The 19,014-nt window shown below is 32.7% G+C and overlaps 2 protein-coding genes across 2 annotated transcripts; one reads left to right on the top strand and one right to left on the bottom strand.

The window, feature by feature from the left end:
- Positions 1 to 2,962: 2,962 nt before the first annotated feature.
- LOC106765474 (V-type proton ATPase 16 kDa proteolipid subunit) lies at positions 2,963 to 5,405 on the top strand. The gene is made up of 3 exons (XM_014650116.2): positions 2,963 to 3,128; positions 3,218 to 3,503; positions 4,989 to 5,405. Exons 1-3 carry the CDS (start codon positions 3,053 to 3,055, stop codon positions 5,119 to 5,121), a joined length of 495 nt encoding a protein of 164 aa, XP_014505602.1. The 5' UTR covers positions 2,963 to 3,052; the 3' UTR covers positions 5,122 to 5,405.
- Positions 5,406 to 10,582: 5,177 nt separating this feature from the next.
- Positions 10,583 to 14,468, bottom strand: LOC106769262 (probable LRR receptor-like serine/threonine-protein kinase At4g36180). Its single transcript, XM_014654799.2, has one exon. The coding sequence runs from the start codon at positions 14,364 to 14,366 to the stop codon at positions 10,986 to 10,988; it is 3,381 nt and encodes a 1,126-aa protein (XP_014510285.1). The 5' UTR covers positions 14,367 to 14,468; the 3' UTR covers positions 10,583 to 10,985.
- Between the last annotated feature and the right edge of the window lie 4,546 nt (positions 14,469 to 19,014).

Here is a 19,014-nt window from a genome sequence, read left to right as displayed (position 1 = left end):
AAAGGTGGTTGGTTACATTGAATATCATTTATTCTCTCTTTTAGCATGTAACCGGCCGGCTCGGACAGGAGCGAGTTCGATATTGGAGTGGAAATTGGTGACTGTAAGAGTGAGGAGTGACCGGATGTCCAGGAGAAATTGTGGAAGAAGTATCGGATAGGAGTTTAACCGAAACAATATACATAAATACTTTTAATGGAAAAAGACTTTTTAAATGGTACCAAAAATAAACCTGTGAAAACTTAACTCAAAGCAGATAATATCTTATCAAGTATCGAGATATATCTGTGTCGAACCTCTCCAACCGTAAACTATACCACGAAATGTTATGGAACCTTTCCAACCGTAAACTATACCACGAAATGGAATGGAACGTGCAACGTCAGTCTCGTGAGCACCCCCACACTCTTTTCTTTCTTCTCTAACATATCTCTTACTACAATCCTCTCTTTTTCTTCTCTAAACATTTTTTACATATTTCATTTTTTTCAAGATAAGATTTGATCATACCTAGTTGTAATTGAGAATTTAAGAAACTTTTCTATTCAATGACATTTTGAAATAAAGTAAGATTTTATTTATTTTGACACTATAATAATTTTCTTAATTACTAATGAAATGTTATTGATGGAAAAAGAATCCGTTCATAAAACAAAATTTATTGATTAATTTTAACAATGTAAATGAATTTATGAATAAAATATATTAATAAATTAAAATTAAAATTATCAACAAAAATATTTATCAATAAATATATTTCGATAAATTATGTTAAAATTAATCAATAATTTATAATTATTATTATCAATGATTAATTTTTATTTATAGAATTTTTTTCATCAATAGTTACAGGGATAATTACTCATATTTATGATTGTTGGTAATTTTATTAAAAGAATTTTTTTATTCATCAATAAAATTTATCAACGAATATTGTATTGATGATTTTTTTTGTTATCGTTAAGTTATGAGTAATTTAAATTTATCGATAAATTAAACCTAAACCAGAAACCAATAAAAGGTGTTAAAGTAACATTACAAGTGTTACCATTAAGAAACTTTATAAAATTAAAACAAAATGATATTCGTAATTAGCATCTTAACATTTTTTAATCATATAATATTTATAAACTATTTGATTTTGTTTTCTTTTGAATTTCTTAAAACTTTTTGTTTTCTCATATATAATTCAATGCCAGAATTAGAAAAAAAAAATAGGGAGATAGACATTTTCCTTTTTCTTAAAACATTATTTTTTGTTTGTTTCCAATGAAACATAGAATAATATTATCTATACATGTTTATAAATGAAATTGTTTCGGTCTTGGCTTTTAAATATGATTTTCTCTTATATATCTAGAAAAGTATATTAACCAAAAAGAGTTTAATTTCATTTACAGCTGTTTTTATTTTGTATATAATCATCTCATGACAGAGATGCTTTGTACCATGAAACCAAAATAATGTTTCATTTTTATGGTTTTCTTAAAAACTTATGTTTCGATATTATGCTTGAGTCAAAATTTGGGTTTCAAATTTATATTTTATTTTGTTTCCTCAAAATATATTATTTTACTTACTTTTTTTTTAAAAAAAAATCCTTACATAACAAAATTATAAATGGATTGTCTGTTATGGAAGAAAATCCACTTGATTATTTTAATAGAATGTTCTGATAAGAAAAAAAATATCCAAAACCTCTTAAAAATATAGATGGTGGACCACGGAAAGTGTACAAGGCCTATATCCAAAAATGGTTATTTCTTTCTGCAGCGCTTAAGTTATTCATACACCTCCATGTTTTTAAAATTTTATTTTATCCTTTTTTATTTATGAGAATGTGTAATTCAAAACTTAAATAGCATATGAAATACATAATTTGAAATAAAATTTTGAATTCAGGAAAGTACTCAACAAAAACATGTTAGTTGTTCATATGCGAAAGACTTTACTTAATGTGCATGTTTTAAAAAACTCAATCTAAAACAAAAAGGAGGTGATAAAGATAAATTGTGTGGCGTAGAAAGCCAATAAAACAGATCACGGCTAGAGCCCAATTTTAGTTGGGTGTTTCATCCTCCACCTCCAAGTTTTCATCCTGCACCTCCAAAAATTACCATTTTAACCTTAATTAATATTATTTTAATATTTTCTCTTTCTTCATAAAGTGATTCAGCACCCCTCTAACTTTTTTTCTTTCTTATTAAAGTCAACCTACACCTTTCTAATTTTTTTTTCTCTTTTATTAAAGTCATCCTACATCATTTTAATAGATTTTAAAATCTATACAATTTTTATATAAATTTTCTAAATTTCATTTCGAGATTTAAAATTTAATAAAAATTTAATAATAGTTTAATTTAATTTAAAATTTTAAATTAAATTAAACTATTATTAAATTTAAAATGAAATTTAAAAAATTTATAAAAAAATTGTATAGATTTTAAAGTCTATTAAAATGGTGTAGGATGACTATAATAAGAGAGAAAAAAAATTAGAAGGGTGTAGGTTGACTTTAATAAGAAAGAGAAAAAATTAGAGACATACAGAATGACTTTATGAAGAAAGAGAAAATATTAAAATAATATTAAGGTTAAATTGTTAATTTTTGGAGGTGTAAGATGAAAGCTTAGAGGTGTAGGATGAAACACCCATTTTAGTTTCTTTTGCTGAAGAGAGTCAGAAAAGCGAGACCAATTAGAGTGATTTCAAATAAACCTCATCTCATAATTTTTTATTTAAATTTATTTTTAGATTCTGTTTCCTTTTGTCCTCTAAATTTAAAGTTGATCTTTTAATTTTTAATTTTGAAAAGTATTTAATTTTTTTACATTTTTTAATGTAACAAATTCCAAATATTAAATTCAAAAAAACAATTAATTAAAAATAGTATCCAACAATGTTATCGTGTAAGAGAAAGTAGAGATAAGAAAGGGAAGTGAAAAATATAAGAAAAAGGAAGTGAAAACAAAACAAACAAAAGAGATAACAGCTACCGATAAAAGAAGGATCAACCGCGACAGATATCGCTTTCTCTCCGAACAAAACCATTATGGCTGCCTTCAGCGGCGACGAAACCGCTCCTTTCTTTGGCTTCCTCGGAGCCGCCGCCGCCCTTGTTTTTTCCTGTACTCTCATCAATATATTTTTTTTCTTCTTTTTACTATCATCATTTCGATTCCCGATGTCATTTATCTGAATTTTTTCGCTGTTTCAGGCATGGGTGCGGCGTACGGCACCGCGAAGAGCGGCGTGGGGGTGGCGTCGATGGGAGTGATGAGACCGGAGTTGGTAATGAAATCGATCGTGCCTGTCGTGATGGCTGGTGTGTTGGGGATCTACGGTTTGATTATTGCGGTTATCATAAGTACGGGCATTAACCCTAAGGCCAAATCCTATTACCTCTTCGACGGTTACGCGCACCTCTCTTCGGGTCTCGCTTGTGGCCTCGCTGGCCTCTCCGCCGGCATGGCCATCGGCATCGTCGGCGACGCCGGTGTCAGGTATTCATCTTTTCAACCCTTCCCTTTTCATCATGAACTATTCTTCCTGTTGTTCGAATCGAGTTATTGCTACTGTTCTGTTTTCTTGTCATTGGTTAGTTATCAAATACTGCCCATGTGAGGGGGGAGTTTGTGTATACGGTTTTACTTTTCATGTTTTATGTGATGGTCTGATTGGTACCGGTAATTCGAGCATAACATCAAAAGACATATTTTTTCACTTATGTGGACTAGTTTTTCAGAGTGTTTTCTGTGATCGTAACTTGCGAGTTTACAACTTGCAACACTAGAATGAAGAAATCAAGAAACAACTTTTGGGTCTTGTTATGCTTAGTGATGAACGCATCTCATTGTTTTTTTTTATTTATTGAACTTATTATTTCTACTTCTGGTGTTGTTACTACTAGTATTACCGCTGTTGTTTGTGATTTGTAGTAATTTGTTCACTATGTGTGTGTGCGAAATTGATTTTGAATGAAATTAATTATGCCATACTCATATTGGTTATAATTGATTTTGAAGCTGTGTGATTTGTATTTGGATTTTCATTTGTTCTAAACGCAACTTAGTGGTGACACTAAGTTCAATATTTTGTATCAAATGCTAAAGATATCTAAAGTTGTTTCAACTTAAAATCAATTCTGTTGCTGATAAATAAAACACACTTAAAATCAATTCTTAGATCCATAATCAACTCCCTACGTGGAAATTGTGAATTTTACTTAAAATCGCGTTAGATGCCATTTCAACGTGATTTTAAACATGGATGATTCCATGTGAATCCAATTAGCTTTGGTACCTGATGTGATATTTTGACCCTCACCTCTGTGCAACCTACCGCCACTCCTTTGGTACCATCTAAATAGCTTCTCTCTACTCACATTTTGGTGAATGTTGTTGATGTATAGATATGTTTGTGTGTGCGTATTGTCAACTAAGTTTCATTTCCATATGCTGCAATCCTTGAATTCATTAGTGAATCCAAAATCACAATGGCCTTTTAAATATCTCGATTTGGAGATATGGAATGTGGTGGAATGTTGAAAACTCCTTTAGCATATAATTGAGCAGAAGAAATGTGTGGTCAGCAATTTGTGAGAATTTTCTTTGATCTACTAATTGGTGTCTTATCAATTGAAGATAAACGGTTACCAAGTTTCTAGTGATGGGTGCAAGAGATCTTATCGGGTTGCTGTTATAAAGATTGAATGTTTCGATGTCTTTATTGTGATAAAATGCAAGGACAGAAAAAAGTAGTTCAGAGCCGTAATCACACGTGCTGCAAGGAATTGTTAGTTTCTTCGTACCCTGGGATGATTGTATGGTGTCTCTAGTTGGGTAAAATTTTTTATATGGTTAGTTTTAGGCGACACATCACATTGCATTTTAGTTTACTCCTTTTGATTCAGAATTACTAATGAGAATTTAAGATTTTAAGTTTCATTTTAACAAATTGAATTTGACATGTTGGTAATTCTTTTTCAGGGCAAATGCTCAGCAGCCAAAACTTTTTGTTGGAATGATTCTCATCCTTATTTTTGCTGAGGCTTTGGCGTTATACGGTCTCATTGTTGGCATCATCCTCTCTTCCCGTGCTGGCCAATCCAGGGCTGATTGATATAAAACTTCATGTCGGATGGGGTACACAACCACAGATTGTGAATGTTACAGTGGAGTCCGGCTGGGTAATGTTTGTACACTAACTGCTGCTTTGGCTTGCTCATGTGAGTCTATTTATGTTTGCATCAAAAAACTAAGGCTATCCAGTAATAATGTCAGTCAAACTTTTCCTAGGCCGAAATTTTTTAATTATATGCTCAATCCAAACTAGAATAGAGATCTCCATAATAAGACAGATGTATGTTTTGATTCCATTTACTTTCAGTGTTTTTCTACTCAAAATGTCTCCCCCTAAATCTATTCTTATTTAATTTACTTCTCCAATTTGGTTCGAATCATGGTTATCAAACTCACTCTTAAACTCTTACGAGTTTAAGTTTCCACACATGGCTTCCGAGTTAACTCGAAAGTAAACTCTTTTCCGCGTAAACTCGGTAGAATTAATTGCAAAATCGGTAGAATCGTGTAGAATCACGAGTTTGGAGCGATTCTATGGAAGAAAAATTAAGAAAAACAAGGTCATTTGGTCTTTTATTATTATACATTTAATGAAATGCATTAAAATTAATGACAATAATTCAAGTATATATGTTTTACGATATTTAATTTTATGAACTATATATCTATAAATTTTATTTATTTAAAGCTATATAAATTTGTAGACTTATTTAAATAAAGATATTATTTATATAGTATTTTTCATCTGAAGTAAACTCTTACGAGTTTACGAGTCGAGTTTACTCGACTCTCACGAGTTTACGTAAACTCGTGAGTCTGATAACCTTGGTTCGAATTAAATATTAATGATAAGTATTGGAATTTGGGATAAAAAAATAAAGTTGTATGATACGTAGTAATTGATCTGCTATCAGGAATGAAAGTTGTATGATACGTAGTAATTGATCTGCGAAAGTGTGTTGATATTACACACCTTTGTCACCTTCGTTGCCTGTTTTGTTGGAACTTATTATCTTATTGTCACTCCCGCTTAGCAAGCTTTTCGTCTTTTTTCTCACTTCCTACTTGCTCCTTGCTCATATACCCTTCTTCCGACATCTTCATGCGTGTTTCTTTTTAACCATTACCTTGAGCTGAATAGGCAATTGTGATAGCCTCGGAAGAAGTATGATCATGGGACGTGCTATTTTGAGTCAGTAGACATTGCAGTTCCCAAGAGTTCAACACGAATCTCCAAAGAAAGAACATGTTATGAAGCTCGACCAACTTCAAATGTAAACAACTAGAGTAATAGTCATAAATGGACATAGGACCCAGTTGATAATTTGCAACATGAAGTTCGAGCTGAAATCGTCTTGTCTCATTGATTGTAAATAGTCAAGTAATCCCACGTATCTTTCGCCATAGAGAAACAGCACAAGGCTCAATTGAAACAACACATCCAACAAATATTTGAAGGAATCATAAAGGTATGATTGACAACCTCTAGGTACCATTTTAGAATTTCTAACTTTTTGCCCTCTATAAATATTATAAAGATTTGTATAATCATCAATAACAATAATGGCTCAACTATTCTAATTCCTATAATTACATAATCTAACGAACACGCATATTTCTATTTCTAACTTAGTCAGTCTTTTACTCTTTTTCATATTTTAACAAGTGTTACTGGTAGTGGGTAAAGAATCAAAGAGACTTAATATGAGTGGATATTCAATCGTTTAAAAATTATTTAAGATTCGTTTAGATTATATGCTCCATTAATTAAAAATAATGTTTACTTTATGAAAAGGTGATTAAAGTTGTTTGGAAATACTTGTGAGTTAGAGATGTTTAAATTTAAATAGAACAAGATGTATGAAAAAGGAGTGTGTGAAATTTTTGTTTTCAATATATTACTAGAACGCCGATAGAGAAATTGTTTATCAAAAAATTCAAATAGTTTATAAAGTGTAGTGTAGATGTCACGTAGAAAACAACCAAAAAAGTCATCAGTATATAGGAATTGAATGTATTGTTTTAGGAGCGACAAAATACTAAGAGTTGATACTATGTAAAAGCTAAAAGTGAGAATGATAAGAGGATTGTAAGTATTATTGTTTTTGTTCACTAATTTCTTGTATTTCATATGCTCTTAACATTTCATTAGTAATTTCTTTACTTTTATATTTCTTGTTTCATTTAAATTTGAGTAGTATTTCTCTGTTTCACTTTTTTTATTCATGGTTTATCCTTAAATCGTGTTGAATTGAACTCAAATCGTTTGTTAACCTTAATTGCAATATTCCTTTTCATCCTCATTTTCATACAATTTTCATCTCATCTCAAATTTATTTTCAAGACATTATACATACAATGCATAAGTTACACGTTTATATTTATTCCCAAAGTCAAATGTCTCCCATAAAATTAAGTACAAAAATATTTAATCAGAATCTAATAGTTTTCTGCTTCTAATAAGTTTAATAAAGTGTTTTATATAATCTTTAGATTATTCAAATTGAAACTTCTTTTCACTCCTAGTCTAAATAAGAAGAATCTATAAATCTTTTTTTATTTAATATTATGATAAAAAAAATCTTATTTCTAGTTTCATGTACATTAAAATATAGTTATGAAATTGTCATATATGACTAAAGACATTGTATAAAAAATAAGAAAGGAAGTTGTTCAAAACACTTATAGATTATATTTATTAGGAGTGACAAAATGGATCAGTCCTACCTATTTTAGTTTATTCCGTTACTAGCCTGTCAAAATTGGACTTAACCAGTCCAAAGGTTTTTGGTTTTTTCAAAATTGTCCTCCGCAAATTAAAAACGCTTTTACTACTTACCAAAATTTTCAAATGCTACCACTTTTCATTAACTTCCTCTTCCTTACCTTATATACTCACTTGATTTTCAATTCCCACCACGTAAAGTTACATTTACTTATTTCTTCTATTTTCATCAAGTTTTTGTGTGGTCCTTATGGTCCATTGTTGATCTGGTTCGTGGTGCTGGTCTTCTTTTTAGACAACACAAAGAAGAAGCGAAGTGCATTTGTTCGTGAAAAGTTGCTTATTCAAAATAAGGTGCATGAAACTTTTAACCCAGAAATAGGAGCTTGAGTGGATTTCAAAATTTGTTTAAGGTGTTAACATATTTTGAAATCTAATGAAGATAGAAACGGGTTTTGAAATTTATGAAGACTTTCAATAGATTTCGAAATTCGTCGCGACCTTTAACAAATTTCAAAATCCATTGAAGGTTTCGACGAATTTTGAAATTTGTTGAAGACCTTTGGTTATTTATTTCTAATTTTTAGAATTTTTAATTTATTATAAATGTTTATTTTTATTTTTATTTTATTTTTAGTAATTTTGAATTTATTTAAAATATTATGTGTTTTATTAATTTTTTATAAAGTTTTGTTATTTTTAATTTGTTAATAATTTGTTACATGCTTTATAATAAATTTTTAGACATTATTATTAGTATTATTAGGAATCATGTTAGATATTGAGAGGTGGATATTATGTTATATGTGACTATAAAATACAAGAATATCTTTATGGCACTTCTTTTATAAATGAAGTGGTGGAGGGAGATCTCAAATAATTTTATCACGAATGAAATATTTTTTCCTTGTGATGACTTAATTCAATAGGTGAGAGGGATTGCACGCCATTAAAGGTTTGTTATGGTTACTATTAGATCGAACAAAGCTATTGGTGAATCGGAGAGGAAGACGTTTGTCTTATTAGGATGTGAACGAGGTGGAAAGTATAGAAATGCAAACCCGATGTTCCTAGTATATACGACACCCAAAAATGTGAGTATCCTTTTAAGTTAAGGGGCAAGCCATCTTTTAATGGCAACATGTAGATATTGAAGGTCATTTGTGGATATTACAACCACAATTTTTTTAACTTTTAAAGAAAATAATGATCGTAATGTCATAACAAACAAATCTACAAAGCAAGATTTGCATACAATCGATCATTGAGAGAGTCAATGACTAAACTACAACAGTTGATGATGATGTTAGATTGTGATAACTATATTCATTAGAGTAAGTGTGTCGACGAATATAAGGTTGTAAGTGATTTTTTTGAACATATCCTGATACAGTCAAATTGTTGAATATATTTAATATTATTTTGTTGATGGATTCAACATACAAAATAAACAAATATTTACTTCTCTTATTTACAATTGTTGGTGTCACATCTACATTATTAACCTTCTAGCATTTGAATCTAAAAATCAACTGAAAAATATATAGATTTCGATCACTCAATAAAACAAAATTGTTTAAGACAAATTCAACTAAAAACACAAAACTTAAACTTAATTAAACTATTTTTTATTTTTTATACATGTGAAAAAACGTAAGCAATAATGATGTAAAATAACTCTGCTGTCATTTCATAAAATCATGCATAAAAAAATAAGTTAAAAACATAAAAATTTTAGATTCTTAGTAAAATAAAAATTATAAATGGAAAGTTAATTAAATATATTTAAATTTACTATAAACTTAAATTTTAATTTTTAACCAAACTAACTAAAATGACAAAACAAGTTTTATATCGTGAATAATTCTCACATTTATTCCATGCCAAGCTTGCTAGTTACATTAAAAAGAGAGAGAGATCATTATTGTCCTAATTCTAGAAATTAAGTAGCCTAGTGTCCACCCTTTCATTTCATGCACTCCAAAACTTTTCGGCGAAAACAGAAAGCTGTTCATGGGGCCGAAAATCATACCTTATAAACCCTATATAATATAATTTTCTTATGGTAGGAAATTAAATATGAACATATTTGAATATATAATACATAAATATTTAGAATAATTTATATGATTTAACTTGGTGGAAATGATGCCAAACTAGACCAAATGTGTAATAGCATTTCCGTGTTACCATTAATGCTTTTGCATAGTGATTCGTCCACTTTTTTTCTTTTTCTTTCGACTTAAAATTTATTTTAAATTTAAACTTAAAATAAGAGTTTTACGAAAAACAATGGAATTCAGTTAACAATTTCAACATAAAAGCTCATTTGAAAAAAAAAAAATGTTGTATTGTTTATTGATTGAATTTTTTTAAGACGCGGGTTACAATAGTATGAAGGATAGTTAAACGATCTGGCGAGATTTGCTCTCTAAAGTCAAGACAAATGCATCTACTTCAAATTCCACAGTTGAAAAGAGTGAAAATTTTGAGGATTGTTATTATGAACTTAGACTTATGATGCTTCATGTCGCATCAATTCTTCTTTTTTTCATTTCTGTATTTTCTCTCCCGCGTCACCTACTTTCAAATTTTCTTCTTTCACACTACAAAAAATTCAGACAACAATTAATTTAACCCTCTACAATGCAGCATCAGATCCAAAGTGATGGACGCAATCACATAAGACTTCACCATATTATGAATAGAAGAATATTAGAACAATTGAAAATAAGTAAATGATAAAGAAAAACTGAAATGAGCATAAAAACAAAGCTACCGAATGATTAAGGTAAATAAATTTGGAAGATGAGATGAAAAGTGAGTGACAAATGATTACTTTTTCCTTCTCTGAATCCCTGTTTGTTGATACACCGCCCAAAAACCCAAAAAATGGTCAAAATGACAGATCATTTATGCAATAATCCAAATCAAATAAATCAGGACCCACCCTACACAGTGCCTAATAATTGAGACTTCTAACTCATCCTGTAATTGAGTCTCCAGATTCCAATTTCAAATTTTCTATTTTTTTTAAGTACAACTAGAACACCAGTGAAAGCCACGTGTAGCATCAAGAAACTCGTATCCTTGGTAACGGAATCAACGTCTGACATCACCAAGTTTCATAATAAGGAAAAATATGTCAAACTTCAACAGACACGTGTCCGTTGTTTATGTTACACCGGAGAAGGTTGTGCTGTTTCAGCGGAGGATGGAATATCGGGTCCAACACGACAACCTTCGAGCATGAACACGATGTCAGCCATGGTTGGTCGATCAAGAGGGTCTGGAGCTGTGCAAAGCAGACCAACTTTCACACCCAGCAAGAACTCTTCCCATTCCGAAGACTCTGGGTCAAGTTCAAACAAACCAGGCTCTAGTAGCTCTGCAATTTGACCGTTCTGTAACTGTTTCTTCACCCACTTCACTATATCCTCATCCTGCGTGAACATCACCGGTCTCTTCCCAGTGAGAAGTTCCAGCAAAACGATGCCGAAGCTGTACACGTCACACTCTTTCGTGGGTTCCCCTGTTAGTACAGCCTCCGGGGACACGTAACCCAACGTGCCAACTGAAGCTGTGCTTGAAGTGGAGGCTTCGACTGGGTTGGTGACTGTTAACTTGTCCAACCCGAAATCTGATAAATGGGCTTCGAAGTCTGCATCAAAGAGCACGTTTTGGGGTTTGATGTCACCGTGGATAAATGAGGATTGGTGTAGAAACGCTATGCCACGGGCTATTCCTAATGCAATGAGGTGTCGCATTGGCCAATTCAGAACGTGACCATCTAGGTGTGATGCTTCTTGGAGCAACGTTGCGAGGTTCCCATTGGGCATGTAATCGAAGACCAAGAGTCTAACATCCGATGGGCCTGCATAGTAGCCTCTGAGAACTGTTAGGTTTCGGTGCCTGATTTTTCCTAACGACTCGGCTTCTTTTCTGAACATGTTTTCGTCTAGTGACCCGTCTGGGAGCTTGCGAATGGAAAGGACCATTCCGTCGTTGTAACAGGCCTTGAATACTAAACCGTGTCTTGTTCTGCTCAGCACGTTTTCTTCGTCGAATTGCCTTGTTGCTTCGATTGTTTCGGCTAGTGTGATTTTGGCGTTGAACATAACGAGTTTTGGTCCGTTGGTGTCAGTGCTGCTTCGACCTTGACTTGTTCCCGAACTTGTTCTCGGACTCTTTTTCTTCTCCCCTGACACTGCTGCTTTGATCCTTCTGCGCCATCTCAGAAGGCTGGAGATGTAGAAGCAGCAACACAATGCCAATAAGCAAGCTCCAACCGCGATGATAATGATTAACACTATCGACCTATTTCTCTCTCTATTGTCTGTCTCTTCGCACTTTCTATCCAATGGCTTCCCGCACAAGTTCTGGTTGCTTGCAAATACAGAGGAGTCGTTGAATTTAGAACCCAACATTGGTGGAATCTCACCCTCTAATTTGTTGCCTGAGACATTGAAGTACACCAAACCGGGGATGGTGTTTAGATTACTGGGGATTTCGCCACTCAATTGGTTGGCAGAGAGATCCAGCACAGTTAGGTGTGATAACTTGGCCAATGACCCTGGTATAGCACCCGAAAGTTCGTTGTGATCTGCTAACACAACGGTTAACTCTGAGCATTTGGAGATATCCTCTGGCAAAGCCCCAGTTAAGTTGTTCTTACCTAAATCAAGGACTTTCAAATGAGCTAGACTAGAGAGATCGGCGGGAATGGGACCTCCGAAGTAATTTGATCTAAGCTCGAGAACTTCAATGTCAGGGCAGTTTCCAATTTCCGGGGGAATCACTCCCATGATGCGGTTATTAGACAATGAAAGAACAGACAAAGATCGGAGAAAGCCATAGCTTTTAGGAACATACCCAGAAAAGTCGTTAGAGCTTAGGTTTACGTATTTCAAACTGATCAAGCTGCTAAACCCTTCAGGTATCACCCCAGACAACTTGTTCTCTTGAAGAGCAATGACCTGCAAACTGGGAAGCCCCGAAATTTCATATGGCAATTTACCGGAGAGATTTTGTTTGCTCAAATCAAGAGTTGTGAGCCTGAAAAGATTCCCCAAAGTAGAAGGAATTTCTCCATTGAAGTCATTACCACTCAGATTCAGAACCATTAATTTACTCAGATTCCCAATTTCCGCAGAAACATGACCAGAAAACTGGTTTACACTGAGGTCCAACACTGTCAAATTCTTCAACCCCATCAATTCCTCTGGCATTGAACCATTCAATCTATTACCTCTTAAACTCATAGTTTCAAGAGAAACAAGCCCACCAAAACTCACCGGAACAGAACCAGAGAAATGGTTCACACCAAGAGATAGAACCTTCAGCGCTGTCAGATTTCCTATAAACGAAGGAACCTCAGCGGAAAACCGGTTTCCTTCAAAATCAAGAACACGCAGGGACCTACATTTTACTAATTCCGGCGGAATCTCGCCTGAGAACGAATTATTGGCCATCTTCAGCTCTTCCAATTTCCAGAGATTTCCAATTTCCGGCGGAACCTCGCCGAAAAGTGCGTTACCGGAAATGTCGAGAACCAACAACGTCGTCACGTTGGTTAGCCACAGCGGAAACATGCCGCGCACGCCATTTTGCTGAATATCCAAAACCTCAAGAACACTGAAACACGTGGCGGCTTGAGGCCACGCGAAATCCGTGAAACGGTTAAACCCTAACTGAACGATGCGAAGTGACGGCGCTTTGAGCGACACGTTGCAGAAAACGGAAGCCGGAACGGCGCCGGTGAAGTTGTTCTGCGCGAGCGACAACACCTGAAGGTTCGGGAGGGCCGCAATCGCAGCCGGTAACACGCCGGCAAGCGCGTTCCCTTCCACGCTCAAATGCACGAGCGAGGAACAATTCGCGAGAGATGAAGGTAAGGTTCCACCGAGAACATTGTGATCGAGCCAAAGGTATTGCAGGTTCTGAAGCTCTCCAATGCGCTCAGGAATCTGGCCCGAGAACTTGTTGTAGGAGAGGTTGATAAGCTGAAGCTCGGAAAGACCGGCGATGGTGGTCGGAATCTGGCCGGAGAAGGCGTTGGCGGAGAGGTCAACGTATTTGAGATGGAAGGGAAGTTCGGCGGGGATTTGACCAGAGAGGTTGTTGCCGGCAACGTTGAGAATCTGGAGAGCGGCGAGGTTTCCAATCTCCGGCGGGAGTTGGCCGGAGAGGTCGTTATCCTGTAGGAACAAGGAGCGTAGGAGCGTGCATTTGGAGAGGGATTGGGGAATTGTGCCGTTGAAGGAGTTGGAGCGAAGGCTGAGCCTTCGAAGCATGCGTAGGTCTGAAATGCGGTCAGCAAGTAGGCCAGTGAGTTGAAGGCGAGGCAGACGTAACTCGGTGACTCGGTCGTTCTTGCAAGAAACCCCACGCCAGTCGCAAGGAGCTAACGGCGTTGATGGGTCCCAGTCGTTAAGCGCGCCGAGAGGGTCGTAAAGGTTGAGCTTGAACGACGTCAAGGCTTGGATCTCGGTGACAGAGCCGCAGTGGGCGCATGATAAGAAGCGTGCACACAATAACAGTAGGATGAGAAATTTAGTCATGGCAGTGAAGGGAAGAAGAGAGTAAGGTGTGAGTTTGGTTAGCTATTCCAACATCCTTAGTTCCCCCATCTAACCTCTTCCGGCATAACATAACACTCCATAGGTATATTTATATATAATAATTTCAGATTATATTTTATTTATATAGTAAAAAATACATGTTTTTTATAAAGTTTAATATGATTTTAGTTTTTATGTATAAACAAAATGAAGCAACCTAGCTAGCATTCTCATTTGTCCAAGTGCATGGAGAAAAAACTCTTATATTTAAAATGGTTAGATGGAAGAAGTGGTCACTGGAGCTTCTCTCTCACCCAGTTATGGATTCTGTCTCCTCAAAAAGTATATTTTGGACTAAGAATGCAATGCAAGCCAGCTGTTCTCATCTTCTACACTCCTATTATATTTACTCACAACTCAAAAATATCCATATTTATCTGCTTTTCACTTCACATATTCCATTCTCTCTCTTATCACTCTCTGTCTTTAATCTGATGTACACACACATTTAATGCAGTTCTCCCATAGTACCTCAACCTTTTCTACTTTATCATATCTTAAATAAAATAATATATTTCTTTTACTTCAAAATTATTAAGAAAATAAAAAAAATGTATGATGAAAGAGAGATTCTGAAAAGTTGGTGTTGTTTTGTGGATGCATGCAGTACAGAAATAAAGCAACAAAAGGAAGTAATGAAGTAGAGCGGCAGAAGGGAAGAGGTATGTGTAGAAATAATTGAGAAGGTTATCTGATTGTATTTATATAATATATGTGGGTGCTTGGCTAATGTGGTAGGTTTTAAATGAATTGGCGTAGTTAAATGTTTGTGAAGGATGTGATAGCAGAATCATTGAGCTATGTGTCTGTCTATCTTATCTTTGCATGTTTAACTTTCCCTTCTGTTTTGTTGTCCAGGCTTTTAATCAGTGCATCTAATTACCACCTATTCTTTCACATCACCTTCCTTCCTAAAACATATGCATTGCCTCTACTCTCCATTTTTATTTTTTTTATGAATGTCATCTTCACACGATTTCATTTCATTTTAGGAAAAGTAACATAACACCACTTTGTTTATGAAATCGGATTAAGTTTAGATGACTTATCCAAATTTTCGATTTTTTTTTTTTAAAGTTATCCCATTTTAGTCACCATTTCATGTTAATTTTCTTATGTTAATAAATAGCCATAGATTACTCATAATGAATCTATACATATTCTTTCATGTCAATTTTAATAATGTTTGATGGTTCCTAAGAAAATTGTCTTGGTGGTATATGGAAACAAGCAATCTGTCCCAGATGTTTGAACTCAGTTTGTATAATTTGATGTTGGAATTGAGGTTTGGATCTGATCCACTTCTGGTCTTGAATGGGAATAACATGATGACAAATGCTTGCGCCAAAATAAAGAACAAGGCGACGATAATTGAATTTTACGAAGCTGAGTTTTACTTGTTTGGTACTTCATACTCTCATCCCCAGATTTTGGCTTCACCTTCAGTGTTCCCTTTTGCTTCATTCCTTTGGGCTTCAAAGGTCAATGTCACTGAGGAATTTAACTTTTTTTCTTATCCCTAACAACATTTTACATTGATTTTTGAAAAACTCTCCTGACTAATTATTTTATGGGATAAAAATGAAATATGTGTGGGGGCAATCGGTGGAGTATCTGCTAGTGGTCGATACTGAAAGCAGAAAGAGCCAAGTTTGCACTGTTTTTAGGCTTTCCAAAGTATTTTTGGGCATAAAGTTGTGGCAGGGCAGGATCAACTTAGATTGACGTCATGGGATTTGAAGGACCACAAGTGGATAGTTACGTCCATACTCATTATAGTTGAAAATATTGACAATTGAAGACAACCTATTCGACAAAATTTCTAATCAGCCCAATGTTTTTGGTTGGTTCTGGAGTGGGATTGGAGCTTGTTCAGGGGAAAAAACAAAAAGGATATAACAAAGGGAAAAGGGTGAGTGTTGTTGTATGCTGCATTAACCTAGGCCAGACATTTTGGCAACCAAAAACAGTGTTTCATTGCATAACGTGATCCTTTCTCTATTCCTAATTATAAGTGGCAATGAACCATGGTCCTCTTCTGCCAGCAATTAGTGCCCTGGCAATGCAAGAAATTAATCACAACCCTGTTGTTTTAACAGGACTGTCTGGTTTGGTGCAGTGGTTGAGAAATGGAATGTGGTCTAGCCACTCTGCTTCATCATTTCAATTTCATTAAATTCATCATTCATCTTTTTTCACTTTAATTCTGCATTTTTAATTTTATTAGTTTTGGTTTAGTTTTTATGAGGAGTGGGTCATTTTTCTTTGTACTGTTTTATGTTTTGATTCTCTAATCTTATCCGAACACGTAATTCATTTTGATAGATTATTGACTTGTAGATGATATTCTGACACTTAAGTTATATATGTTTCATTGAGAGATTTATATTTTATTAGGATAAAAGATGTCTTTACCCAAACATTAACAGTATATAGTATATTTATAAATCTTGAAAACCATTGAGTAACCATTAGTGTAATATATTATTTAGACAATCATATTTAATAATCAATAATCTATATTTGTAAAGTATAAAATAATCTGACTTATTAATACTTATCAATTATTTATAAATGATAATTAATTTGAATGTAGAGAAGAATTTAAACATATCATTACTTTCAATATTTTCTATAAATTATAATTTATAATAATTATCTTATCACAATTTGAGTTTAAAAAGATTACCTCTTCGTAAAAATTATTTGAACTTTTTTATAGCGCGAATTTAAGGCATTTGATTTTTGACTTTTTTCTCTCTTTGTTTATAGATGGAACGGCGACAGGTCATATATTAAATGTTTAGATACCTCAGTCAACTCACGTACCTTTCGGACACTCCTCATAATTCTAATATGTATGCCATCTTTTACAAATTTTCTTTTTCATAATTGTGACATATATTCCTATGTTTTTCTTTTTACTATTTGTTTTATATTTTTTAACCAATAACTAATTTCTAGTGTTACGATCTTCAGCCGGTTAAATTAATATTATTAGAATCAATCTTATTAGAATGTTGAAGGAAAACACTATATTTAAATTGTTATTGTTCTCAAATTCTAAATACTTACTATATGGTATATTATAAAAAATAATTACGTTAAAATAACATTGTTAGGATTAATAATTATATTTGAGGAATTATTTGTTAGAAAAATTGGAACTTTATCACAATTTTGTCTTTAAAATATATTTTGGAAGGTTAAAGGAGAAAAATATATTTAAATTACTTTTGTCTTCTAAAAAATGTAAAATTATTAAACGTATTTTAACGGTATAAAATTATTGAATGTACCAATACAAGTCTTCCAAAAAAAATGACTAAGGAAAATGAAGGTTCAACATTAGAATCATTTTCCATTCTCCTAGTTCAAAACCAAGAGAATAAGGGTTTTGATTCCCTCCAGAGTAAAGGTTTATATTTATAACCTCGTTTTCATTCCCATATTTGGTTTCAATGTTTCAACCTTACATATTAGGGTCAACCATTACATATGAAGTATTATATATTTTGGACCTAAGATATCTAACATGATTGTCTTTAAAAAAAAGCATCTCAAAAGATTAAAAGTAAAATTGTATTTAAATTGTCCTTAGCCTCAATCCCTAAATGGTTGAGTTTATTCACTATACTCGAACAAAAACCTCTCGATCAATCTCTAAGAGGAATGAAGGTTCATATGTAAAACAACTTTTTCATTTCTCCAAGTTGAAGTTAAAGGAACGAGGGTTTTAATTTAGAACCTCGCCTTGATCCTCATAATATTCCAATCTCAAGTTTGTTGAAATAATATTACTATAATCAATCATTTTATTTAAATTTCATTTTAAAATTTACACAATTTATAAAAAATTAAAAAAATAATTTAAATTCTCAATAAATGACTATTAATTATACCTTATTATATAACATTTTACTTTTACTCAAAAAAACTCGTTACTTTATATAGAATAAATCCAACCAAGACTTACAACTTATTTAATTGTTAAGCTTTAATAACATTAGATATGTTATAAATTAAAGATAATGATATTTTGACAATATTTTAACACGTTCTTTTATGATTGGTCTAAAATTATTTTAGAAGCAACAATAATCATAAACATCATCATAAACCAATTAGATATTAAAATATTGTCAAATATAATTATCAACAAATTAAATACGTTAATAAAGATAGATAACGAGAGTCTTCAATATTTAACTTCTATCATCATAAATACCATAACATTTTTAATTTATTATTAGTTTTTTAATTACTTTAATGCTGTGTAGTAAATCTAAATAATATATTCAATTTGTATATTATTATTGTCATTAATAAAATAAAAATGAGTAAATAATTTAATATAATTGTAATAATAACTATATAAAAATTATAAATATACAAATAATCTTCTTTTATTTCTTTTAAATTTTAAATTGATCAATAAGTAAATTAAATTAAAATTAAAATTTTTAATCTTTTTATTGTAAATAATTACACTGTTTGCAAAAAATTCCATTTTTATTTTATTTTGTATTTTAGTTTTGACACTCTTCATTAAAAAAATGTGTAAATATAAGATCGAGAATAATTATAA

The sequence above is a fragment of the Vigna radiata genome, chromosome 7 (genome assembly GCF_000741045.1).
Source record: "Vigna radiata var. radiata cultivar VC1973A chromosome 7, Vradiata_ver6, whole genome shotgun sequence".
NCBI lineage: Eukaryota > Viridiplantae > Streptophyta > Magnoliopsida > Fabales > Fabaceae > Vigna > Vigna radiata.
Note: the sequence above shows the minus strand (reverse complement) of the source record. Positions and strands in the feature narration are given on the sequence as shown.